At 47.2% G+C, this 27,831-nt stretch overlaps 1 protein-coding gene and 1 pseudogene across 1 annotated transcript in view; both read right to left on the reverse strand.

The window, feature by feature from the left end:
• The window catches only part of CFAP61 (cilia and flagella associated protein 61), a 254,395-nt gene extending 226,919 nt beyond the window's left edge, over window positions 1-27,476 (reverse strand). The window contains exons 1-5 of the mRNA XM_062203798.1: window positions 27,334-27,476; window positions 19,094-19,244; window positions 15,817-15,893; window positions 13,879-13,946; window positions 13,520-13,646 (exon numbers count right to left, since the gene is read on the reverse strand). Coding sequence (XP_062059782.1) covers window positions 13,520-13,646; window positions 13,879-13,946; window positions 15,817-15,893; window positions 19,094-19,244; window positions 27,334-27,476 — 566 coding nt within the window. The remainder of the gene's footprint in view (window positions 1-13,519; window positions 13,647-13,878; window positions 13,947-15,816; window positions 15,894-19,093; window positions 19,245-27,333) is intronic.
• On the reverse strand, window positions 138-12,613 carry LOC133767444 (ATPase GET3-like; annotated as a pseudogene).
• Window positions 27,477-27,831: the final 355 nt, after the last annotated feature.

Below are 27,831 nucleotides of genomic sequence, written 5' to 3' on the forward strand. Positions count from 1 at the left end.
TGTCCCCAGCTCCCCCCACCCCAATAATGAATTTCAAAGCCTAAAAACAATAACTTACTGTAGGTCCCCTCCTGGAGTATCCCAGTCATACGCTGAAGACTCTGAGAAGCACTACAGTAAGGAATGTTTAGCCTTGCTTACCCATACCCTTGGTTCCGGAGGCATCTCCACACCTCCTGTGGAGAGGCAAACAACGCTGAGGGGAGTGAAGCTCTGCTCACCACCCTGGGGACCTCCACCTTGACATCTACTCCGGGGGCTGTGCAGTGACCCTGGAAAACTAGTACCCGGGGAGTGCAGGGCAAGAACCACCTTTATCACTGCATGGTGAGGCTGGCTCCTAGACTCAATCTTGCCAGCATATTTAACTTTCTTCCTCCCCTCTCCCTCCTCTTCCCCCTCCTGCTTTTTTAGTACATCTTGGGTAAATTGTTTAGTTTCACCTGTCTAGAATGTTCTCATCCTTATTTCTGGTTATTTTTTTTTCTGTTAAAATGTCTCGGATTTGCTTTACTTTGTTCCTGAGTGTCTGATCTGTGATTTCATGCTGTGATTTCACCCCACCTCCTTTATGTCATTACTCTGCCATCTTCATCATCCCACTTTATCTCCTAGTACGACCTCTTTGAGGTTAATAGGTTAACAGTAGCTCTACCGCTCTTAACTATTTTTTTTTTTTTTTGCAGTTTCAGATCATCTTACAGAGGAGCAAGAGGTGGAGGCAAGTACAGCCCTGCAGCCCCACTAGGGGGAATAGATCCCCTCCCTGCCTTCCACCCCCATTTTGCTCCCCTATGTCCACTCTGCCCTGGAGGTGGGGAGGGTGCTGTGAAACCAGGTACGGCTGGTGGAGGTGCTGCATGGCACTGGGGGGCTTGTAGGATTGCAGAGTAGGGGTTGACCTTGTCTGCTCTCTGCACCTCCTGGGCTAACAGCATCAGCATCACAATATGGAAGTCTTCGTCCAGGTCCTGCATCTGGTCCAGGCCCTCAGCCTGGATCTTGGGGCAGGCCTCGCACGTCTTGCAGGGCTTCTCAGGGTTAGGGAAGACACACTGTTTGATGACGATGTTGTGCGTGTCCATCTTGCACTTGGCCAGTTCCTGGTTCAGCAAATCCATCTCATGCAGAGACAGCAACTCTGCGATGCGCATGCAGATGAATGAGGTCTGCACAGGGGTCCCTGAACTGTTTGCTGACCAAGAGGGTAATGGGCAGCATCTCCTCCAGCTTGGAGGCCAGCTGATCACAGTTCATGTCTCCCAGGCCCTGCGCATAGCACATCCGGGAGAAGAAAGGGCTGATCTAGTTGCATGAGCCGACCCAGGCCCTGCTCTGTGATGGTGGGGAGGTTGGGTGGCCGCAACATGTGGCCCATGGGCACCACATCTAACATCACCCCCGAGAAGTTCCTGCCCTTCACCAGCCTCATGACCTTGGCATAGCACCTGGCCTCGTGGATGCGTGGGAAGGTGCTCAGGGGCCCCCACACCATCTTCGTGCCCATGCTCAGCATGCTGTCCACGAGGAACACGCTGGGCGGCTCTGCCACCCCAAGGCTGGGGTTGATCTCCATGGGGAAGAGAGGTTGTCACAGCCTTGTAGCACATTGGAGAACTTCTGGTCCAAAGCGTCTGAGCTGGGTCCATGGAGAAGATCAGAGTGCTCTTACGTCCTTGGACGGCTGGACCGCCAGGCTGCAACTGGTCTCGCCCACGGTGCCTTTGCCCCCAGCAAAGAGCCACTTAAGCCTGCGCTGCTCAATGACGCGAACCAGCATGGGTTCCACCAGCTCTGCATCAGGTGTATCCTCAAATTCCTGTGCCTCAGTCCTCCAACCCAGCCAGCCCTGCTGCCATCTTGGATTTGGCCTACCTACTGGTAACTACTCATCAACATTGAGTGCTTACTACATACAAGGACACTTTAAAAGTTCATGGAAAAATGGAATTAAAAGATAAGTTTATTTGAACTCTTTACCATTTAACCTGCCAAAGGAGTGCTGCTACAGATGGCTTTTCTCTGTAAAAAGAGTCATTCATGCTACTGCCTTTAAAAAAAAATAATTATAGGACCAGTGTTGTGGTGTAGCAGGTTAAGTTGCTGCCTGCAATACTGGCATTGCATATGGGTGCCAGTTCAAGTCCCAGCTGCTCAGCTTCCAATCCAGTTCCCGGCTAATGTGCCTGGGAAAGCAGCAGAAAATGCCCAAGAGTTTGGTCCCCTGCTACCCATGTAGGAAACCTGAATGAAGCTCCTGGTTCCTGGCTTCAGCCTGGCCCAGCCCTGACCATTGCGACCATTTGGGGAATGAACCAGCAGATAGAAGAGCTATCTCTCTCTCTCTTTTTCCCTCTTTCTCTCCCTCTTGCTTTCTGTAACTCTTTCAAATAAATAAAATATTTTTTAAAAAAAAAAAGAATTCTAGGGGAAAATAGGAAGTTTATTTTCAAGGATTTTGCCAATAATGAAAGGTTGCACCAATATTTATTAGCAGATATAATTATTTTGAGTAATGGGGAAATATTTCAGTAACCTAATACTTTTAAGTGAATCAGGGCAGCAATCACACAGGGAACGAACTCCAAAACAACTGTGGACCATGAGCTTTTATTTATATGATGGACATAAAAATAGTAGTCTATGAATATAAAATCTATATAAAAATACATAAAATCAGAAATAGAGGTGGACATTGTGGTCAGCAGGTTAAGCCACTGCTTGGGACTCCCACTTCCCGTATCAGAGTGCAGGTTTGATCCAGCTCCCTGCTGATGCATCCTGGGAGGCATTAGGTGATGGCTCAGGTGCTTGGGCCTCTGACCCATGTGAGAGACCTGGACAGAGTTCAGGCTACTGCCTATGACCTGGGCAGCCCTGGCTGTTGGTGGGCATTTGGAGAGTGAACCAGTAGATAGAAGATTCTCTCTCTTTTTCTCTCTCTCCCATCCTCTCCCTCTCTCTGTTGCTCTGCCTTTCAAGTAGATGAAAGAGATAAATAAACATTAAGATGTGATTTTTAAAACGAAAAATTAAAGTGCAGAGAAGCCCAGACCCTAGTTTTAACCATGAGCCCTTAGAGTCTATTAACAAAGTATCCATAATCATACCTCAGTACTAACTCTTCTGGGAGAAGGAAGAAGAAAACATCCAAACCTTGGAGTTCTGCAGTCTCTCCCGTAAGCCTGTTCCCAAAATGAATGAAGAGGAGCTTGTACTGCTACATGCGTTCCTTGGGGTAATTGATAATTTATGATCTTGCATCAGCCCCAGTGCTAACGATAAAGTATGACATCAGCCTCGCGGTCTCAAATGGCACATGACAGAGTCCAGCTGCGCAGAAACAAAACACCCAGCTCCAGAGAACGATCCACGCACTAAAACGTTCACCTGTGGGCATTCTGGGGCAAGGAGCCCTGCCTGTCAGAGCCGGGTGGTGGGGAGACCCGTGCCACACCGGGGCCCGGCACCACGGTGTCACGTAACTGAGCACCACACGGCATCCCAGTGGGGGAAGATTACACAGGGGTCGTAGCACATCCGCACAAAGCATGGCAGAAGTGGCACAGTTCCCTGAGTGAAGAGCCACGTTCCTTTGTCTTCCACTGAGACGTGGCCTGGAGGGGCCAATGACGCACTTGGTAGTGTCATTCACTGTAGAATATTTTGACGCTCGTGGAGGAAGCAAAAGGGTCCATCCGATAAAGACTTAGGGACTTCTCGGGCACCTGAACGCCCACCAGACTCTAAACCCATATTGAATCCAACCCTTAAGAAAACCTTAAGGACCCCGACTTGGTGAATGAGCATCTTTAAATCTGGGAGACGGCAAAGTTAAGGACAACCGGGTTGGTGGCTCTCGCTGGCTTCCAGGAAGGTCAAACTCACCCATCATCTCCAGCATGTCGTCAGTGAGCTGGGGGCTTTCCAGGAGCACGGCGATGTCCCAGACCCATAGAAGGCTTCCCGGCAGCCAGGCTGGGTGGCTGGGGGATGTACAGACTCCAAGATTGCTCCATCAGCTCGGAACCCGGACAGCCCTGCTAGTAACTGCAGTCCTCGGGAGAAGTGGCACGGCAGCTCCCCCTCCATCAGGAGTGTGTCCCCTTTCCTTGCCAGCAGAGACCCCTGTGAGTTTGCAGCTGGGAGGTTCACTTCTGAGGTTCATAAGCTTGGCCAGCAGCCGTCTTTGCACCCAGAGTTCTGGTAGTGCCTTACTTCTTGCCTGGCAGTATTTTCCACATCCGGAGAGGATCTGCATTTCATTAGCTAGACTTAGAGATGCACCTTCAGAAAAAAGTACTTCTGACATCATCTATTTCTTTAAATGTGTGTGTGTGTGTGTGTAAGAAACCAAGAAAGAAAAAAAATTCATAGAGAATCCAGTGTAGTAATGGTACTGAAAAATCCACTGTGCTCTGGTTAAGCCAACCTTTTACCATGAATATTGTCTCAACATGGGGTGGGAGAAGCTACAGTTGGCACTGATGAGAGGTTTCTTTTCATTCAGATTTGTAAAACAAAGCACCATTTTCTTTCCAAGATCTCTTGTGACCTCTAGTGGTCTCTCTCAAGAAAATAAAATCTATCATTTCTAAACTAGACAAGTATATACCACATTAGCTTGTTTTATTGGTTGTTGTTTGCTTTTTGGATTTTTTTTTAATTTTTTTTTAAATTTTTTTTGACAGGCAGAGTGGACAGTGAGAGAGAGAGACAGAGAGAAAGGTCTTCCTTTGCCGTTGGTTCACCCTCCAATGGCCGCCGCGGCTGGCGCACTGTGGCCGGCACACCGCGCTGATCCGATGGCAGGAGCCAGGTGCTTCTCCTGGTCTCCCATGGGGTGCAGGGCCCAAGCACTTGGGCCATCCTCCACTGCACTCCCGGGCCACAGCAGAGAGCTGGCCTGGAAGAAGGGCAACCGGGACAGAATCCGGCGCTCCGACAGGGACTAGAACCCGGTTTAAGATTCGTTTTATTTATTTGAAAAGCAGAATGACAGAGAGAGGTGGAAGGACAAAGAGACCTTCCATCCACTGGTTCACTCCTCAAATGGTTGCAATGACCGGATCTAGGCTGGGAGCCTGGAACTGTATCCGGTTCTCCCACTTGGGTAGCAAGGCCCGAGTACTTGGTCCATTTTCCATGGCTTTCCCAGGCACATTAGCAGGGAGCTGGGTCAGTAGCTGAGCAGCTGCCTTAAACCAGTGCTCCTGTATGGGGTACTGGCTTCACGGGAGGCAGCTTAACCCACTGAGCCATGACATCAGCACCCACTTAAGAATTTTTTTATTTTATTTTTTTTATTTTTATTTATTTATTTTTAATTTTTTTGACAGGCAGAGTGGACAGTGGACAGTGAGAGAGAGACAGAGAGGAAGGTCTTCCTTTTGCCGTTGGTTCACCCTCCAATGGCCGCCGCGGTAGGCGCGCTGGGGCCGGCGCACCGCGCTGATCCGAAGCCAGGAGCCAGGTGCTTCTCCTAGTCTCCCATGCGGGTGCAGGGCCCAAGAACCTGGGCCATCCTCCACTGCACTCCCTGGCCACAGCAGAGAGCTGGCCTGGAAGAGGGGCAACCGGGACAGGATCGGTGCCCCGACCGGGACTAGAACCCGGTGTGCCGGCGCCGCAAGGCAGAGGATTAGCCTAGTGAGCCGTGGGTTTTGCAGCCTTTCAGTTTCTAGTCCCTGGAAAAATGTCACAATTTAAAAAATTCGGGAGAGGCTCAGGCAGTTAGTCCAACAGTTAAGATGCCTGAATTCGGGCTTCAAAGTACATGCAAGGCCAGCTGGTGGCTCCCAACACCTACACTACCAGGATCTAACCCAAAATCTACCTTGCACACTACTGCTCCAGTCAGATTGTTCACCAAACTAGGTGGGCCACTTCCCAGGACTCAAGGAGATCCCTCGTGAAATTCCATAACTAGGTCAGCACTTCTTTTTGAATACTTAGGGACGTGCATCACTTAAACATCAGAATGTTCATTATATGAAATTGCTCAGAAGCCAAAGCATGTCTCTAAAAAGCATGAGACTATCAAATGCTTCATAAAAATAAATGTCTTAAGAGGTGAAAAATCGGCATTTTAAAGCCTTTAATCCTATGCATTTAAGAGCTAAACTAGTTTTTATTTTTAAGATCTTTAAAAACAGCTTCATTGGTGCATAGTAATTTCATATATTTATGGGGTGCAGTGTGATAATTCAATACACATACATCTGTAATGACCAACTCGGGGTAATCGGGATTTTCCTCTCCTTAAGCATTGATCATTTCTTTGTGCTGGGAGACCTTCAAACTCCTCTCTTCTTGTGAAGGGCTAATTTTTCTTTCATCTCATTTTCAAAAGCAAGTTTGTTTAACTTTTTATTTTATTTTATTTTATTGGTTAGCCATTGTTATCACCCAAAATACAGTACTCCATTAAGGAAAATTCTAGCTATTTGACACTGTCTGATAGCACGTAATCCTCTCCTTGGCTGAGTCTTCCTTTGGCCCCATGAGGACTTGAAAAAGACAGGCTTACCCTGCCACGCAAAAAAAAAAAAAAAAAGACCCCACCAAGAGTTTCTGAGTCTGAGAACATCTCAAATCCACCAGTGAGGGGTTCACTAAGCCAACTGTATATTTTAACACCATGTCTAGAAGAAGTTATGCTTTATTTCTGATATTAAGAAAAACACAGAAAAGTAACTTCATTAATGTGTGTGTGTGTGTGTGTGTAGAGGGGACAGATTACCGCATAATTTTCCACATGGGTAAACCAAAGAAACGAGACGGGTTGGGGGGATTGTGGCGTTCATTCATTGGTTCTGAATGTGTTGCTAGTTAAACGGCTGAAGGATAATTACAACCCCAAGCCTTGCATTGCTTTTGCTTCCTAAGAATTGCACTCTTCACCATTAATTATCAGAGCAAGTAACTATTGATGAAACAGATGTCAAGAGATAAATGCGGGGGGAAGAAGAGGAAGGAGGCAGCCCACGAGGAGGCACGTGCTCATCTGTCCTCATTTCTCCAGGGCTGTGAAGGAGGGAGACAGTCTCCTTGAGAGCGCTTTCCAGACACATGAAATTCTGCACCCCCAAGTGCTAAAACTCCAAGATGAACATCTTGGATAGAGGACTTTCTAAGCTGTGTCACCTTTCTCCATCTTCTGCTAACAAGGAAACTGTCACAATGCCACCATTTCCATAGAACTCCTACCGCACACATATATTTCTATAATTCCCCTGCATGTTTATGTCAAATTTCATGGGCTTTGCCCATTGGAAAGTCACAGTACACAGCTCTAAAGTTTTCCAAAAAAGGCAGAAGTGGGGGTGGAAAGGAAGGAGGGATGGATGGAGGGAGGAAGGGAGGGATGGAGACCAAATCAGAGCACCAATTTCCAAACGTCACCAGGAGCCAGGCATTGGGCTGAACACACCCTGAACGTCTTCTCTTGTATCCTGAGTGACAAAATGAGCATCAGAGACAGATTAACAAAAACATCACCTCACTAAAATGTGACAGAAATGGGTAATTTTTAGATGAGCTGTCATTTACCTTTCAGTATTAGGCTTACATACAAGTTTTCTATCATAAAAATCTCTTGCTCAATATTTATGTTGAAACCTTGACATTCCTCAAGAAGATGATAATTTCTAAGATCCAAATTGGGTATTCTGCCTACACATTAGGAAAATATTTTGTGGGGGCAGGCTTTGTGGTACAGCAGGTGCACTTGGGGTGCTCACATCTCACACCAGATTGCAGCTTCAGATCCAGCTTCCTGCTAATGCACCCTGGGAGGCAGCAAGTGATGGCTAAAGTGCTTGGGCCCTGCCACCCATGCAGGAGACCTGAAAGGAACTCCAGGTCCCTGGCTTCAGCCTGGCACAGCTCTGGCTGTTCCAAGTACTTGGGGAGTGAATGAGCAGATGGAAAATCTTTCTTCCCTTCTCTCTGCCTTTCAAGTAGATGAAAAATAAATAAACATATTTTTAAGAATTTATTTTTTTCTGTATTTGAAAGGCAGAATTACAGAGAAAGAGAGGGAGGGAGAGATCTTCCATCTGCTGGTTCACTCCTCAAATGACAGCACTGGCCAGGGTGGAACCAGGCTGAAGCCAGGAGCCAGGAGTTTCCTCCAGATCTCCCACCTGGGCACAGGGGCCCAAACACTTGGGCCATTTTCCACTGCTTTCCCAAATGCATTAGCAGGGAGGAGCTTGATCAGAAATAGAGCAGCTGAGCCTCGAACCCATATGGGATGCCAGAGCTGCAGGTATTTTTTTAAACCTGCTGTGCCAGGTAACACCAGCCCCAAAAATAAATATTTAAAAAAGAAAACGTGAGACCAGCATTGTGGCAAAGTGGATTAAGCTACCACATGTGATGCTGACATCCTATGTGGGAGTCCCAGTTACTCCACTTCTGATCCAGATTCCTGCTAATGCACCAGGAAGGCAGCCTAAAATGGTTACTTGGGTTCCTGCCAGCCACGTGGGAGACCAGGATGGAGTTTCTGGCTTCTGACTTCAGCCTGGCCCAGACCTACTTGTTGTGGCTGTTTGGGGAGTGAACCAGCAGATGGAAAACCTCTCTCTCTCTTTCTGCCTCTCCTCTCTCTGTGTAACTACTCTACCTTTCAAATAAATAAATAAATCTTTAAAAAAAAAAAAAAAGGAAGGAAGGAAGGGAGGGAAAATACTCTCTTACCTGTAACTAACTCATACCCCACCTTAGCTTCCCCCAAAGAACTGCCCACTATGCAGACACAGAGTTCAAGGTTTAATCAGCCCACAGGATCATTTCTGAACTGGAAGTTACTTTAAATTCAAGTATTTTACTCATTTTCAATGGAACCCATAAAGTGGCCCTCAAGTTCACACCATCTGAGATAAGATATGGTGTTTGGGCCTGCCGCCTGGAAAGCATTTTAAGAAGCAAAAGCACCCAGCACTGGGGAGGGGGGAACAGAGGACCACCTGGTGGGATAAAAACTGATGTGATCTTTTGGCTCAATAATGTGGCTGCATCTATTTTAAAATATTTATGCAGGTATCTGGATATTTCTTACCACAAAATTCTACCTCTGGGTAGCTTGAGTACTTGATGACAGATGCACAAAGCTGTTTACCACTATACTGTTTGTTATAGGAAAAGTTGAAAGGTTGAAAATGACTTAAATGTCCATAAACAAGGAATGACTCAGTGAATGACTAAAAAAAATTCTACAAGAGACACATGATGGCCAAGTCACTGTGGACCAGTCAGGCATTATAAAGAATAAAACTGATCCAGAAAGATAATGAGTTGCTTTTTTAGGTGAAAGATCAACAGAACATGTGATCATGACCATATGTATTGGGTGGGTAAATACATATATGTAAACGGAATTCAAAAAGTTCATGGAGAATGGAATTAAAAGGTCAGTGTAATTTTGGTGCAAAAACCTTGAAATGCACATATATGAGGGTACGCACGTATACTTGCATATGTCCGTGCAGTTACCTACTCACACAAAAGAAAGGATGAGCAGTTGGCTGGCGTTGCAGCTCACTAGGCTAATCCTCCACCTGCGGCATCGGCACTCCAGGTGCTAGCCCCAGTTGGGGCACTGGATTTTGTCCAGGTTGCTCCTCTTCCAGTCCAGCTCTCTGCTGTGGCCCGGGAAGGCAGGCGAGGATGGCCCAAGTGCTTGAGCCCCTGCACCCGCATGAGAGACCAGGAGGAAGCACCTGGCTCCTGACTTCGGATTGGCGCAGCACACCGGCCACAGCATGCCGGCCATGGCAGCCATTTGGGGGGTGAACCAACGGTAAAGAAAGACCTTTCTCTCTGTCTGTCTCTCTCTCACTGTCTAACTCTGCCTGTCAAAAAATAAAATAAAATAAAAAATTTTAAAAAAAGAATGAGTAGCTGTTACTTGGGATGTGAGAATATAATTCACTGGATTAAATGAATTTATCCCGCCAAAATAATTAGAAAAAAGGGAGAATAATGAGAGATTTTAAAATGAAATGAAGACAAAAGTACAGGAATTGTTAGAGTACTTAAAAGATTCTAAGCTATTAATTTGAGGAAATTTCTCATAATGTAAGAAAAAAAAAAAGCTTGTCTACTTGTGAATTCTTATAAGACAAAGTTCTTTTAAATAATGCAATTTCCAGATGGGCTGGAGGGCCTATTTGCTTTTGCTGACACTAACAAGAGAAACTTCCTGAACCAGACATCAAGATGAGAAAAGGTGCGAGGGAACTAATCAAAAAGTGTTATCTCACCTACAATATTCTTTTCCTTTAGGATGGCTTTGGCTTGCATTAGAATTTGGATTGCATTGTGATCCAGAGGGCTATAATATAATTAGCTATTAATAGAAACAAAGTAACCACAGCTGGCTTTCTAGAAAGACTTGTCCTCTCTCCCACCCTAAATTAGATAGATAATTGGTATTTAAAGGGTCTCTACTCCTTAGTGATCATTTCCAGACAAATGCTGTTGGGGCTGCAGGGTGCAGATTAAATGCTTTTCTTGGATCCAGACAATGGAATCTTGTCCCATGGTCTGTAGGACATCCAGTACCTGCAAGACAGTGGCCTCCCCCTCGCTCTGCTCTCCTTCACCACCAAGCTTCTCTAAAGAGCAGCGACTGCTCCCTGCCCTTCACTTCCTTCCCCCACAGAGATTCAGCTCACTGCTGTTTGATCTCAACTGCCTGGCTCTGACCAGACCCCAGACCACACATCTAGGGTAGGATGCCGGTTACTGAGCAGCACAGGGTGCACCTGAGATAAAACTCTTGTCCGGATCCTCTGGAAGAAGAGTTGAGAGCTGTGAGAACAAGAGGGGAAGGAGAGAAGAAAACTGGGCTGGGGGCTGGCGAGCTGGGGCAAAAGACCCCAGCCTGTCTCCTCTCAGCCAGGGTTCATCTGCATTTTCCCCGGTAGGACAGATACTCAAGATGTCTATTTTTATTAAACAAGCCTTGGTCGGCTGTTTTCCAAGGAAGGGGTTGGCCCATTTTTCCTGGTTGTTGGATTTGTTGATGCAGAGCTACTCATGGTGTTTTCTTAGTCTTTCAATGTCTGTAGGCTCTGTAGTGATACCACCTTCTTCATTCCTGACACTAAGCATTTGTCTTCTTTTCTCTTGGTCACTTTGGCTAGAAGTATCTGTTTTACCCATCTCCTCTGTCTTTCTAAAGGGGCAAATCTAATGGCTTTACCCCCCTGTTCTCTAATGAGTTTATTTCCCTGCCCCCTTTGCCACTTTCAGTCTTTGGCTTCTATAACATGATGGCACCCTCCTCCTTCTCTTCCAGTTTCCATTCTTATTAGTAGCTGCTCTTTTTTATCTTTTTTTTTCTTCTATTTGACAGGCAGAGTTAGACAGTGAGAGAGAGAGAGAGACAGAGAGAGAGACAGAGAGAAAGGTCTTCCTTCCGTTGGTTCACCCCATATAGCCGCTACGGCCGGAGCTACGCCAATCCGAAGCCAGGGGCCAGGTGCTTCCTCCTGGCCTCCCATGTGGGTGGAGGGACCCAAGGACTTCTGCCATCCTCCACTGCCTTCCCGGGCCACAGCAGAGACTGGACTGGAAGAGGAGCAACCAGGACTAGAACCCAGCGCCCATATGGGATGCCGGTGCCGCAGGCAGAGGATTAACCAAGTGAGCCACAGCGCCGGCCCCGCTCTTTTTTATCTTTCAAAATTCTCCCTGGTCCTCTGCTTTTTTACTTTAAAAATCACACACACACACACACACACACACCTTTCAAACAAAACAATCTCCTTCATTTTCATGATGTCCTGACTTAGCTACAAACTGACAGCCCACAAATGAGTATTTTCAGCCAGGCTTCTCTTCCCACTTCTATCTCCAGCTCTCTTTTGTCCCTTCGAATCTTTTGTTTCTACTTTTATCTAACAAAATCACCATTGGCCTAAAAAAACATGAAAACTCCAAGAGTCACCATTCACTCTCATCCTTCAAATTCTCCACCCGACTGGTAACCAAATCCCTCAGAAACATGTCTGTTCCTATGCACCTGTCCAGATTCCAGATTCTTTCATGAACTTGGATCCCTACGATCTGTCACCACCTGAATTCCAGGCTGTAGCATTTCTTGGGATTCTGTGATCCTCGAGATCAATCTGATATCATCATAGGATGCTACTCACAATTATAGAACTACATGCCGGGTAAACAGTAAGCTCTCATTTTTCAAAAATTTACATTCAATACTTTTCTGAAGACATTCCGCACTCATCAAATATGGCAATAGCAGATCTAAGAAGATACAATTCACTCTTCAAGACTTTCATCACACATTTTTATTTCCAAACAGTTGTCCTATTCTGCTCATAACCTTGTGAGTCAGAATTCTGGAAGGGAGCGGCCCGCTCAGCTTGCCCTGCAGCAGACGCCTACAACGGCTCGCTCCCACAGCTGGCAGACCGTGCTGCTGCCCCCTGGCCCCTGAATCGACATGTGGCGTCTCCAACACGGCGGTCTTGCGGCAGCTGATCTCCTCCAGAACAAGTGTCCTCATGAAGCAGGAGCTTCCCAGGCTTACAAGGCTCCGAGTCTCCTGTATCCCCGTTCTACTGGCCGAAGCAGCCATGTCCCACCCAAGTGGGGTATGTTATGCATACCCCACTGCATAACAAGCACAGTGGCAAGGAAAGCTTGCTAGGTGGAAGATGGTATGGTGGCCATCCTTGGAAAGCACAGTCTACCCCGCCTGTCCCTTTAACATAGCTAAACTTGGGGTGTGTCATAGACAGCGTGATGGGGAATACCTTCAACTTGGACAACTCCTCTCTGGGGTTAACAGCAATTGCATCCACTGAGTGTCAGAGAACCAGCAGGTTTCACCAAGAAAACTACATACATCCATTTTTTTCAGTTTGTTTTTAATCGAAAGTTACTTTTCTGGTGCGGGACCAAGGACTGTGCTTTCAGAAACCCCTAGTGCTAAATTCACAACTTCAGGGACACAGGAAACCAAATGAACATTATTTAGTTCTGTAAATGTAATCCACATTATGACGATTTACTATAAGATGTAACCCCTGCTATGATGAGTTACTACTGTAAGAGCTGGTAATTTAACCCCCTCGTTAAGGGGCTGGGGTTGTAGAGTTGTGGGCTAAGCCGCCACATGAGACTCCAACATCTCATATCAGAGCAATGGTTTTAGTAGTGGCTGCTCCACTTCTGATCCAGCTCTCTGCTAAGGCCTGGGAAAGCAGGAAACGATGGCCCAAGTGCTTGGGCCTCTGCACCCACATGGGAGACCCAGAAGGAGTGCCTAGCTTCTGTTTCAGTCTGGCCCAGATCTAACTGTTGTGGCCACTTAGGAAGTAAATCAGCAAATGGAAGACCCCCCCCACCCCATCTATCTATCTATCTATCTTCTAGTCTCTCTGTTATTCTGCCTTTCAAATAAATAAGTACTTTTAAAAACTCTCATTATGATGGTATTCCCAATGAGGTTTAGGTTACGGAGGCTGTATGCCAACTGTACCTTGCTTTGCGAATGTGCAGCTGAGGGTAGTGGTTGTGCCTGTGACAAATGTGCACTGCAAAGTCCTCCCTGTAGGTCAGGCATGGGACATTTCCTACTTGGTCAAAAACAGTGCTGAGAGTCGAGCCTACACCAAGAGAGAGAGAGAGAAATGTGGCCTCACTTTATCAAGACATAACCTTGTGGCTTCAGAACAAAACACAGTTCCCATTCAAAATTCAAATGGTGATGATCAAACACGCATGGGACATATTTAGGACCTGGAGACTACTCTTGTTTTCTCTTCCAAAAAAACACCATTCCGAGGACGAATTTCCTGTGCTAGCTACTGTGCATGGCAGGTGGTCAGTCGGCCTTACCTAGGCTCATGTAGTATGGCACTATGAGAAATATGAAGTGCAGTTCCGGCACTGCCTTAAACACAGTCCTGCCCAAAAAGAGAGAGAGAGAGAGAGAGAGAGAGAGAGAGAAACAGGCATTACCAGCAATGCAATCCTATTAGCTGGCACAAATGCCATCACACATACAAAAAAAATCCACACAACAAAACAAAAAACGAGGCGGACATAAACCCACATGGGCTCCTCTGCTCCCTACCTGCAGAGGCAAATGTTTTTCTCCTCTGCTTCCCGCTGGATTCCAAAGGGCCTCTAATCTGCCCGTTCCACGGAGGTGGAAATAGTAAAGGGTCCCCTGGGCAGGCGGCACACCAGATTTCTGCTAATGTTAACCTCTGACCTGGCATCTGGACAATCTGGTGTGACATTACACAGCGACTTGGATGTGGAGGCCACCACCCCCGCATGTCTGCACGGGCTGTCGGAGGTGCATTGCCGTGACTCCACAGCCCCGCTGGTCGCATTTCAGCGCACCCTGTTATTCGGGAAATTACTGCAGTCTGTCACATTTATAAACACTTCTAAAGAGAAGGTTGAGGAAAAGTATCTTTTTGAAAACATCCAAGCTTGTGATGCTTTACTCTTCCCCAACATCCCCTACTGCATTTCTTTATTTTTTTTAAAGGATTTATTCATTTATTTGAAAGTCAGAGTTACACAGAGAGAGAAGGAGAGGAAGAGAGAGAGGGGGAGGTCTTCCATCTGCTGGTTCACTCCCCAGTTGGCTACAATGGCTGGAGCTACACTGCTCCAGGAGCCAGGAGCTTCCTCTGGGTCTCCCACGTGAGTGCAAGGGCCCAAGGACTTGGAGCATCTTCTACTGCTTTCCCAGGCCATAGCAGAGAGCTGGATCGTAAGTGGAGCAGCCAGGTCTCCAACCAGCACCCATATGGGATGCTGGCTCTGCAAGCAGCAGCTTTACCTGCTACGCCACAGTGCCGGCCTCACTGCATTTCTTTAAATGACCTCACTCGGTGGATGCCTCAAATGATAGCAGTGAAAGATGTGTGCTCAACAGAGAGCAGATTCAAAGGATCAGATCAGGTTCATTCCAAAATATTACTGCTATTCAAAGTAAATGCTTTAAGATAGCCACAAGTCACAAGCAAATTAAAGGCTCCCAAAGAATTTCATGCTATTTTAAAAAAGACTTCAGGGGCCGGCGCCGTGGCTCAATAGGCTAATCCTCTGCCTTGCGGCGCCGGCACACCGGGTTCTAGTCTCGGTTGGGGTGCCGGATTCTGTCCCGGTTGCTCCTCTTCCAGTCCAGCTCTCTGCTGTGGCCCAGGAGTGCAGTGGAGGATGGCCCAAGTGCTTGGGCCCTGCACCCCATGGGAGACCAGGAGAAGCACCTGGCTCCTGCCTTTGGATCAGTGCGGTGCGCCGGCCGCAGCGTGCCTACTGTGGCGGCCATTGGAGGGTGAACCAATGGCAAAAGGAAGACCTTTCTCTCTGTCTCTCTCTCTCTCACTATCCACTCTGCCTGTCAAAAAAAAAAAAAAAAAAGACTTCAGGTGCAGGTCATTTGGCACCATGGCTAAGACACCAGTAGGGACGCCCGCACCCCATCAGACCCCCTGGGTGTGAGGCCTGGCCCTGCTTCCAATTCCAGCTTCCTGCTAAGGTGCTCCCTGGGAGGCAACAGATGAGGGCTCAAGAACTTGCATCCCTGCCACCCCTGTGGGAGACCTGGATTGAGTTCTAGGCTCCTGGCTTCCACCTGATCCAGCCCTGACTATTGTGGGCATCTGTGCAGTGAACTAGCAGATGGGAGATCTCTCCCTCTCTCTTGTATATAAAAAATAAATAAATAAATAAAAACTTTGAAGCAAATAAATATTTCAAACTATCCACATGGCTACCTTCATGTTCACTATCTGCAAGACCCTGCCCACTCACCGAATAATCTCTTTGCAACAGTCAATGGAATACTCATCCACGGCCACAAACAGGTGCATGAACAACGTATTCAGAGGCTGCAGAAGAAAACAGGACATGGGTCAAAGGCTGAAAGGTATGCAGACTAAATCAGAGCAGAGCAGCGGGGCCACCCCAGTCCCAGAGCTGCCTGGCATCTGTGGATGACATCTTTCATCTAAATGATGCAATGCCCTCACTCTTTTAAAAAAAAAAAAAAAGATTTATTTATTTATTTATTTGAAAGGCAGAGGTGGGGGGCGGGGTCTTCCATCTACCGGTTCACTCCCCAACTGGCTGCAATGGCCGGACCTGGGCCGATCCAAAGCCAGGAGCCAGGAGCTTCTTCCAGATCTCTCATACGGGTACAGGGGCCCAAGGACTTGGGCCATCTTCCACTGCTTTCCCAGGCCATAGCAGAGAGCTGGATCAGAAATGGAGCAGCCACGACTCGAACTGGTGCTCATATAGGATGCTGGAACTGTAGGTGGTGGCTTTACCTGCTATGCCACAATGTAGTCACTGCCCTCTATCCTCCCAGCTTGGAATTATTCAAAGAGACAGGGATCATAATGAGTTCAGAGCTCCTGGCCCTTCCTCCTTCCCTCTCGAGTGGGCAGTGGGGGCAGGAAAGAACTTGCAGGGGAGTGAAACAGATGACATGAACTCAGCAGTCTTGTCCTGGGGGAAGAGTGTCTATGCCGAGTGAGAGGGTCACCTTCCTCCCAGGGCTCTTAATCAGCAGCTACAGCTCTATTCAGGGGACACAGGAGAAAGACCCTCTTAGAAAGTCAAAGGATGAAAGGCAGATGTCACGTTATAAATCCTGGGTCAGAATCCGATATTACTCCTGGGATTCCTGGGAGCTGAAAACTCCAGAGCAGAAAGATTCTAACACAGTCCTTGGGCTAAATTTTGCAGGATCTCTAAGAGCTTCATCCCATGCACCTGAGGACTGTTTAAGTGGCCTACACACAGTTAACAGTTCTATACACCCACCACGGGTCTGCTCAACTTGGTACCCTTCAGTTTACGAACAAATCTTCAAATTCGGGGAGCAGTGCAAGTGCAAGCTGGTACCGTGACTCGTGAGGGCGGTGCCTGCACTCAGCAGGAATGCAACATTCCTTGTTTTCGGAGTATACTTATCCCTGTTATATGATAGTTTATAAAGAAACATTTTTAGGAAAGTAGGAAAAAGAAAAAAAGGGGGGGGAAGAGTTTATGAATGATGGTGCTAATTTATAATTTTCATAAAGGTAAACTCACGATCTTAACAAAATACAAAGTGGGTATTCCATTTCAACTCATCAATTCATGAGACAACTCGTGGACGCTCTCACAGGAGCTGGACACTTCAGGCAATTTAATGAGGGAATGCACTGATCAGACTGCTAGGCTAGGGGCGTGCATTGTGGCACAGCGGGTTAAGCCACCACCTACCATGCCAGCAGGCTCTGAGGAGGAAGCATGACTGCTTGTTTGGAGGGTAAAAGGAGGGTAGGGGCTGGCATCGTGGCACAGTGGGTGAAGCCGCTACCTGTGATGCCCGTCATCACAGGGCACCGGTTTGTGTCCTGGCTGCTCCACTTCTGATCCAGCTCCCTTTAATATGCCTGGGAAAGCAGTGGAAGATAGCCCAAGTGCTTGGGCCCCTGCACCCATGCAGGAAACCTGGATGGAGTTCCTGGCTCTTGCTTTGGTCTGGCCCAGCCTCAGTTGTTGCTGCCATTTGGGGAATAATACAATTTATGGAAGATCCTTTTCTCCCTCAATCTTTCTTGCTCTCTCCATTAACTCTGTCTTCCAATCAAAGAAATAATTTTTTTTAAAAAAAATTGCTAGGTTAGATACATTAATGTCCTATAGAACCATAAACTGTAACCTCTGAGGTTACTTCTTTCACTAGACAGGAATTATTTACCTCTCCAACGGACAAAAGCCTACAAGGTTATTTGCTATTCCTATGGAACTGTAAAACACCCCAGTCAGTAGGAAGTCAATCAGAGATATAAGCATTGGACTGATCCTGAGTTTGAGGGAACTTTCCTGGCCATGATACCTGGGGGTGCAGGGTGGCAGCAGCAGGAGGAAGTACAAAGGCAAAGGGAAGAGGCATCATCAAGCTGAGTCAAGTGCTGAGTGGCTTGCTGGGCGGTAGGTGCATGTGCGTGCGTGTGTACATGGAGGCACACGCTGGGCGTGAGTCCACCCCTGTGCTCACTTGGTATTCCCTCTTTTCCTGCCAGCAGGCAAGGGTGCTGCCCAGAGTCACAGCCCCTGGTACTCCCCAGAAACTGGGTTCATTTCCTGACCCGGCTGTGGCAGGCCACACACAGGAAAAGCTCCCACTTGGCACTAGGTACCCAGGCTGGACTCCCAGGAACCTCAAACCTAGCTCTCTTTAGCGAACAGGTGGTCGTGTGCCTATGGCTAAAAGACATTAAAGGAGCAAGAGTCCACTAGGGCTGTTTGAAAGTTATGGAGTGCCACGTAAATCTCAGGCTGCAGCCGGTGCCATGGCTCAATAGGCTAATCCTCCACCTGTGGCACCGGCTCTCCGGGTTCTAGTCCCGGTTGGGGCGCCGGATTCTGTCCCGGTTGCTCCTCTTCCTGTGCAGCTCTCTGCTGTGGCCCAGGAGTGCAGTGGAGGATGGTCCAAGTGCTTGGGCCCTGCACCCCATGGGAGACCAGGAGAAGCACCTGGCTCCTGGCTTCAGATTAGCACGGCGTGCCGGCCACTGTGCGCCGGCCGCAGCGGCCATTGGAGGGTGAACCAATGGTAAAGGAAGACCTTTCTCTCTGTCTCTCTCTCTCACTGTCCACTCTGCCTGTCAAAAAAAAAAAAAAATCTCAGGCTGCGTTGTCATTATTACAAGGGTACCCATGTGATTGGCAAGGTCCTCCCAGCCCCCCATCTTATCTAAGACCCGGATATCAGCATGCAGAAGCACAGGCTGGACACTTTCACTAAATCCTTGCTCCCAGCCTACAGTGGAAGAACATGAGCTGGGCGAGCTGGGTCATGGTACTGGCTGGCTGCTTTGGAGCCCCCTCACCCTCCCTTGTCCCCTCTGGCCCCTTGCCTTCCCACCAGCTCCTTCATGTCTAACTGCCATGCTGTCATCCACTTCCTGTGAGAGTGTAGGACTGCTCAATCAAAAAAAGAAAAAAAGAAATCTCAAAAGACGGCCTGGCAAGCACAGGCCTTCCCTCCCAAGCTGAGCCTCTCTCAAGAACACGGTGCGTGATCTCTTACTGTGCATGGGATTTCACTGTCGAGCTCCCGGAACACGGACACCCAGTCATCCTGCTTGGCCACATTCCAGTTGGGATAGTCCAGGAAGGTGGCCTGGGCCATGATCTCCTCCTTGTCGTTGTGCAGCGTAATGGCAAGGTTTGCCTTTTCTCTGTGGGGAATGATTAACATTGCACACGTGAGTAAAGGTTGCCAAAGGTAGGTGAGGACATGTCATTTTCTCCCTCCTTAGGCTACTGGGGCTCTGCAGTCACCGCGTGAGGTTTGCTAACCGTTAGAAGAGGTGTGAATGATCTTGTAGCTACCTTGAGGGTAGATCCTTCGAGACATCTGGTGCTATCAACTAAGCTTTTCTTTAAAATAACATCTTGGGAGAGACAGTTAAGCCCCTAGGTGGGACGCCTGCATCTGGTGGAGAAGCTGGGTTTGAATCCTGGCTCTGCTTCCAGTTCTAGCTTTCTGCCAATGCTCACCCAGGGAGGCAGCAGATGATGGCTCAAGCACTTGGGTCCCTTCCATCCACGTGGGAGCCCCAGATTCAATTCTGGACTCCTGGCTTTGGCCTGCCCTATCCCTGCCTAGTACAGGAGTTTAGGGAGTGAACCAGCAGACAGCAGATCACTCTCTGTCTTTCTCTGTTTCTCTGTGTCTCTTTACCTTTCAAATAAACAAAAAATAAAATAAAATTTTATCTCTTCAAACAAGTGTTATATTAAGTATCTAATAGCCTACCGTTAGAAATCAGATAGGAAAATTATTTCTCCTCTCCTACATTGGCCTAAATGTGCACAGGTAGGGTGGTGAACCGCTCCTCCTTGCCCAGGGCTGAGGAGATGCCCAGAGTATGAGACTGTGAGTGCTAAAGTGAGGGAAGTCCTGAGCAAACCACGATGAACTGGTCACTGATGTGCAGCAGCAAAGCCCAGAGTGCAGCTGCATCTCCATCGGCACGCTGACACAATCTCCCCAAACCCTGAGCCCGTGTCCCTAACTGATTCACGTGGACACTGAGATCTGAGTGCCACCGCCCCAGCTGCAGAAACTGGAACACTAGCGGGTCTTGCTTAAGCAAAGGCAACCCAGCAAGTGGAGGAGAAGTGGGCCTGCCAACTTGCTCCTGCTGGTTGTTCCGAAGGGGCGCCTGTCCTCCAGTCCCACCCAGTGCTATCCAGTCTTGTGGCATACCAAGACCATAAGAGCTATGACTTCAGAAACGGTATGCTGTTTATCACGTGCATGGCCATGTGTGTATGAATTGAAAGCCAATGTCCACGTTTCCAGAGGAACAAAATCCACTGACACCTGAACTTGCAGGAGAGGACTGAAATGTTCTTTTAAAAAACAAAGAAGGACTTCTTCCCCCTTAGCCCCTTTTTTCCTCCTTAAGGAGAGAAGACAGCATATAACTGAAGAGGGGATGGGGAGGGGGTAAGAAGAAGATAATTGGGGCCGGCGCTGCAGCTCAAAAGGCTAATCCTCCACCTGCGGCACCGGCACACCGGGTTCTAGTTCCAGTCAGGGCACCAGATTCTGTCCCAGTTGCTCCTCTTCCAGTCCAGCTCTCTGCTGTGGCCCAGGAAGGCAGTGGAGGATGGCCCAAGTGCTTGGGCCCTGCACCTGCATGGGAGACTGGGTGGAAGCACCTGGCTCCTGGCTTCGGATCGGCGCGGTGCGCCAGCTGCAGCGGACATTGAGGGGTGAACCAACGAAAACAAAAGGAAGACCTTTCTCTCTGTCTCTCTCACTGTCCACTCTGCCTTTCAAAAAAAAAAAAAAAAAACGGGGAAAGAGAGAAAGTTACATATGCTTTCTAGTTGTGCTTTTACTGCAGTAAGAACAAAGTGCCAGGGGAGACTAACATGAGAAAATAGGAATTGTAAAAAAAAGTTCATGGAAAAGGGGCAGGTGTTGTGGCATAATCCTGCAATGCTGGCATCCCATATGGGCACCAGCTGCTCCACTTCCGATCCAGCTCCCTGCTAATGCACCTGGGAAAGGAACAAAAGGTGGTCCAAGTCTTTGTGCCCCTTCACCCACGTGGGAAACCTGGATGAAGCTCCTAGTTCCTGGTTTCAGCCTAGCCCAGTTCCAGCTCTTGAGAGCATTTGGGAAGTGAACCAGCAGAAGGAAGCTCTCTCAGGGCCGGCGCTGTGGCGTAGTGGGTAAAGCCAACACCTGTGGTGCTAACATCCCATATGGGCGCCGGTTCAAGACCCGGCTGCTCCACTTCGGATCCAGCTCTCTGCTATGGCCTGGGAAAGCAGTAGAAGATGGCCCAAGTCCTTGAGCCCCTGCACCTGCATGGGAGACCCAGAAGAAGCTTCTGGCTCCTGGCTCCTGGCTCCTGGCTTTGGATCGGTGCAGCTCTAGCCACTGCGGCCAATTCAGGAGTGAACTAATGGATGGAAGGCCTCTCTCTCTTTCTCTCTCTCTGCCTCTCCTTCTCTCTGTGCAACTCTTTCAAATAAATAAATAAATCTTTTTTTTAAAAAAAAAAGAAGGAAGCTCTCTCTATCTCCTTTTCTCTCGCTGTAATTCTGCCTTTGTAGTATATCAATCTTAAAAAAATATTCATGGGAAATTCATATTTGAGGAAAAAAAAGATCATAGATTTCAGATTCTTTGCACCAAAATGAACATATTTTAATTTCATTTTTCCAGGCACTTTTTGAAGTATGCAAGCCAAAGGAAAAAAAAAATAATTAGAAAAATTCCATCCTGCTGAGATGACCAACCATGGTGATTCTGGTTTCTCTCTAGATGGATCTTTTCTTGCAGGTAGCTGTGTGCATGTTGGCTGTATTTTGCATGTGTTTGAAAATGGAACTGCACCACCCACAGCGTGTGGGGCCCATGCATTCCCACTGGAGGGCACTTATCATTGCCACTCAAGAAGTTCACCAAGCAGCCATGGCTCACACACGTTGCATTCCTGGAATTTTATTTTTGTTTCCTTTAAATTGATTTCCTTTTGGCTTAAAGAGGAGTATTTTAACAGGAATTTCACATCAGTACAATAAAGGGAAAGCCAGCCCCTCTGAGAGGGTAACTATAAACACATAGAGTATTTAAAACAAAAATGCCTTGGGCATGTTACCAACTTGTATCCCTTTGGGTACCACTAGATGTATGAGCATCTTAAGATAACACTGTGCTCAGGATGTCAGTCTCGGCACCTACAGCCACTGTCCTCTCTCATGGGAGGTCATAGGTAGTCACGTATCCCCATACCCCTTATCCACTGGGATGAACCACGGTGCACCTGGCCCACAGGCTCCATCCGAGCATTGGCTATAGAGGAAAGGAGGTGGTGGGTGGTCTCTCAGCCTTCTAGAATACAGTATCCGCTCAGTGAACCATAAGCCGAGGAACACAGCCCCTCAACTTCTCCCCATCGGATTAACTGAGGGCCCCTCCCCTCATGCCGCCTCTGACGTGTTTCCTTTCAGTTTCTGGTCTTCTGGGCTTCTCTACTGCAGGCTCCCAGGTCTATGGCCTACGGCCTCAAGCTGAGAGCCACCCCCTACCGCCACCACCACTACCTAATTCAGCAGAGAAATCATCTAGGGCACAAGGACCCATGCTCGCGGGCTATGACGACAGTAGATGTGGAAGGGAGGAAGTGGTGGGCAAGAATTGGGGACAGGGAGGCTGCTATCCCCTCAGGGGAGCAGGAGACAATGTGTTCCTGGAAGCCCAATTTCAACTTGAAATGCATTTATCCATGGGAACCTTGGGATGGTGGTTGGGTTCTACAGCACAATTAGCACAGTACCACACCGAACAGACATTATAGATTAAATAAGCCTTTGTGGGCTGGCCTGGGAAGCCAGCCAGGAAGAACTTTGTCTCAATGGGAAAATGCACCACAATTTCCAAATAGCTGACTGTAAAAAGTAACTTCTGTGGCCTTATCCTTTTGTGTACATAATTTCTACTTCTTATTACCTCCGAGCCATTATGGCCTCTTCAGGACAGATAAAAAAAAAAAAAATCCTGAGAGCAAAGAAAGGGAAAGAAGGGGAGGGAGAAAGTAGAGGCAGAAGGTGTGCTTTGAAAAACTGGATTTTAAACTGTTCTTTGTAGTCATCTAAATACAAATTTGAGCAGCATATTAATAAATTTGAGGGCACTTCCAAATGCTCATGGAAAAATGTTAATAATTGCTCTCCACAAACTTTTTGAAGCCTCTTCGTACACACAAACACTTATGTATTTCACACTAAGGATGCCAATGCTTAAAGATACTATCTAGCAACAGAAATTAGAGCTCTTTCCTTTGGAGTAACATCTCATTTATTAAATTCATTTAGGGAATTTTCCAAGGATGGCCAATACTTATTTCACTACAGTTGACGGCAATCTTGGGGGAAATCGGTATCAGACCTTTCTGCTTTGGCTCTAACTGCGTGAATGAAAGGGACTCCCGTGTTCCTTTGTCTGCATCACATCTGAAGTGGCAGTCCAGGTGTGTGCTCTTCTGTGTCTTTGCAACTTAGGTATATCTCTTCTTATTATGGCTGTTTTGGTTTGAAGACAACCTTCCCATTTGTATCTGTTAATAATTTTCTCCCAATACATTTATTGTGACTACTGATACACTTTCAGATTTTCGCTTTGCATTTCTCATTCTGTTTTTCCTTCTATACACCACTATAATCTCTGTCTAGTCTTTTAATCATGATCTTAACCATGATAACATATATTCTTAACAAAATCTTTACTCTCTTCCAGTTAACAGCCACTCCCAAAGCTTGATGGCTTACAGTAACAATGTACCACTGTCTCTGTGAGTTCAGTGAGTTCCACTGGGCAGTTTTCACCTGGGATTGCTCATGTGATGGTGGTCACGTGGTGGCTGCGGCCAGCATTGTCTGAGGATTCAACGCTCACCTACATGGGTAGCAACTGATACTGGTGTCACTGTTGGAAGACGTGCGTGTAGCCACCTAAGCAGCTTTAATTCCTGTGGCCTCAGCGTTCTGGGAGGGAGCATTGCAAGAGACTCAGTGGGAGCTGCAAAGCCATATGGGACTTGGGCTTCAAGTCAGACAGTATTGCTTCTGCTGCTTTCTGGTGGTTCCACAGGGCCAGCATGCATGGTTACACACGATTCAGCATGAGCAGGGGTTAAACAAGGGCACAAATGCCAGGATGTGTGGCTCACGGGAGGGAGAAGGTGCACCTTCCTATGCTACCTACCGCACCATCTTCTCGAACAGAACCATAAGAATACTTCCATTCTAATCAGGTTCCTCTCAGCTGATACTGTTTTTGTCTTTTTTAAAGTTCTACTGCATTATTCCTCACAGATCATTATTTTGTTTTTGTTTGTCTGAATGTGCACCCATCTCCTAGGTCCTGAAGAATGGTTCACTGAGCACACATGTCTAAGTTGACGTGACCTTCTCGCCAGTTCTGAAGACCCCTGCTGCCTCTGGCCCCGCTGCTGCAAGTGAGATGTCATCTATGAGCCTAGCCCTCGAGACTCCCGGCAGGGAATCTGTCTTGTCTTTGTGGCTGTCTTTCAGACCTTTTCAGCTCGGGCTGTCTCACTGCAATGTGCTTACTTGTGGGTTTCTCTGTGCATTTATCCTGTCTGGAACTCAGTAACTTTCCAGGATCTAAGAATTAGTGCTTCTCAACAGTTCTAGAAAATTCTCAGCCATTCTCTCTTCAAATACTGACCTTTCAACTTCCCATCATTTCCTTTCACAACTCCGATGAGCTCTAACACGTTTCATGTTTTACTGGTTTTGTCTCCCTTGGTGCTGACGTCTACGTAATTCATTGGTACGGATTCTGCAGTTCATGATTTGTCTTCAACTGTGTCTATGCTGAGACTTAATGTATCCCCTGAGATTCTAACTTCAAGTATATTTTTACCTTCAAATATTTTATATGACTTTTGCTCAAATCCGTTTATTCATTCTTGTGGTCTTTTAATTCTTGAACATCCTCTTAAACTTACCCTTTCCCTTTAGGCTTTGTAAACATAGATGTTTTACCTTTGTTTGATCAACTTAGTAAATCTTTGAGACTCTGACTCTGCTGTATAGTTCTTGTTGTTCTTGGTCCTCACTAACGGCTCCTGTCTGAGCCTGCGTTCATGATTCCTGACTGTGACCTCCTGTCCTCTGGAACTTTATCTGTGGGAGAGATTTGGAGTACGAGCTGATGTTCAACTCCTCCAGACCTAGTCTGTGTATGTATCGCTTGTGAGCATTTTCCATTAAATTCTCCCCTTGAAGATTTTGGGGACTATTCATATAATTAACATGGAGCTCAAACCAGCAGGTGCTAAGAATTCTCATATTAGACTTTATTCCCCTCAATTCCATGCTGAAGTTGAAACAATAGTTTCCTTACCTCAAAAACAAAAAAAATTTTTTTCAAATGTGTGTGAGGCAGAAAAACAGACACACAATAGACAGAGAACTCCCATCTGCTGGTTCACTCCTCAAATGCCCCAAACAGCCAAGGCCGGGCTGGAGCTGAAGCTGGGAGCTAGAACTCAATCCAGGTCTCCCACATGGGTGGCAAGAATCCAATTACTTGAGCCATCGCTGCTTCCTCTCAGGGTTTGCACTAGCACCAAGCTGCAATCAGGAACCAAACTTAGGAACTGAACCCAGGGAATCCATTACGGGATTCAGGTGTCTTAAACCACTAGGCTAAAAGTCCGATCCTTACATTGAACTTTTATGCGTTGGGTTTATATTTCATTCATCTTTACAATGAACACCCCTGTTTTATACAAAGAGATCTCATCCTGCCTTCCTTGTGGGGGAGTGGTTATCATCTGTTCAACACAGAACTTTCAAAACAGAAATAGGAGGTTTCCAGAATGTTACAAAAACCCTCAGGGAGAAAGCTGCTGTTGGTTCTTGCTGATCTTGTTAAGTCTCTGGTTTCAGTTTTGATGGTGGCTATGCCGACAGGGTCTTTACTATCTGTGTTTCTGGGTATGTGTCACCGAGGTTTTTACCGCTTCCACTGAGCGGACATTCTCAGTCCACCACAATGCCAAAAACCGCAATCGTTTCATTGGTACGCGTACTTGTAATGCATTTTATACAGGAGTACTTCAGAAAAGCTCACAGAAAATGGAATTAAATGATAAGTTTATTTTGGTACAAACAATATTTGAAATTTACACATGGCTTTTCCTAGGATGCATTTTCAGTGAACTTTCTTAAGACCCACTGTACACTTTCCCTACTGGCATCCAGTAACACACCGATTTATGTTACATTCGTCCATGTGGAAACCCAAAGCTACAAACTTCAGTGTCCCGGGCTATCCCTAGTTTAAACATTTCGATTTAACTTGATATGAACCCTTAGGTTCATATCAAAATCATATCAAAATACTAGGTCATCTAATATTTCCTGCAAAATAATGAGCAGCAAATTAAAGAATAAACTCTGGTGTTGCTAGAAGGTCTATAGGTTTAAAAAAAATAAACAGGGAGAAACAAGTCTTTTAAGAAACAAAAACCTAGGCATACTTCAAAGTTTAGAAAAACCTTTTAAAAGCAGCAGTAATGAACCAATCCAGGCTTTTCCTACTTAATGCTTGATCTCGGGCAGCCCACGGATCCTCATCTGTAAAATGGACACAGCAGGGGCTGGCGCTGTGGTGGAGCAGGTAAAGCCACCGCCTGCAGTACCTGCACCCTATATGGGCGCTGGTTCGAGTCCCGGCTGCTCCACTTCAGATCTAGCTCTCCGCTTTGGCCTGGTAAAGCAGTGGTAGATGGCCCAAATCCTTGGGCCCTGCATCTGTGTGGGAGACCCGGAAGAAGCTCCTGGCTCAGGATGGGTGCAGCTCCAGCTGCTGCGGCCACTTGGGGAGCGAACCAGTGGATGGAATACCGCTCTCTCTCTCTGCCTCTCCTTCTCTGTGTAGCTCTGACTTTCAAATAAATATATTTTAAAAAAGGACACAGCAGTGGCTACCATGGAGAAGCGTTGGAGCGATTAAGCAAGGTGATGTCGGCAAATCACAGAGCCCAACACAAATGATCTCTCCGCCAATGAGGGCGACGCTTGTGACGTGAACCCAGCGCACTTGAATTCAAAGCTCACGGGGAAGCTGTCACAGGATACAACAATCTGCCGCTCCTGGTTCTTGCTAACACCTTTCTTCACTGGACACCTGTGGAGGACGAGGGAGTGGGGTCCCCTTCCTGGGGTGTGACAAAACAGACGCCCTTGAACTGTAGGCTGCGTACTTACAGGAGATAGATGATATTAAACTTCCCAAAGAGCTTCTGGGTGAATTTCCTGATGAGGCTCTTGATACAGTGGATATCCTGCGACTCTGTTCTGCGGCAATGAACCACTTCTACCTTGCCTCTTGGAGACGTGAGGACTGACATGTTGTATCCTGTCCCCGAGAGAGAGAGAAAACAGTCCACGGTCAACCTGAGATGACAACCCAGTTCAGCTGCAGGACTCACAAAAGTACACATTAACTCAATTTCCATATGGCCACCAGGAGCCCAGCACAGGGGTCTCAGACAACACACTTTCCCCTGGGGGCAGTGGGCAACGACCTTCCCCACAAACCAGCCAACACGGTTGTCCAGAGGAGGATGAAGTGTTGCAAAAACGACCTGTCTAGAAATTTCTGCAACTGAGGCTGGAGTGTTGGCATGGTGGGTTAAGCCACAGCCTGCTGTGCCGGCATCCCATACGGGTGCTGGTTCAAGTCCCAGCTGCTCCACTTCCGAT

This window comes from Lepus europaeus, chromosome 10 (genome assembly GCF_033115175.1).
Source record: "Lepus europaeus isolate LE1 chromosome 10, mLepTim1.pri, whole genome shotgun sequence".
Lineage (NCBI taxonomy): Eukaryota > Metazoa > Chordata > Mammalia > Lagomorpha > Leporidae > Lepus > Lepus europaeus.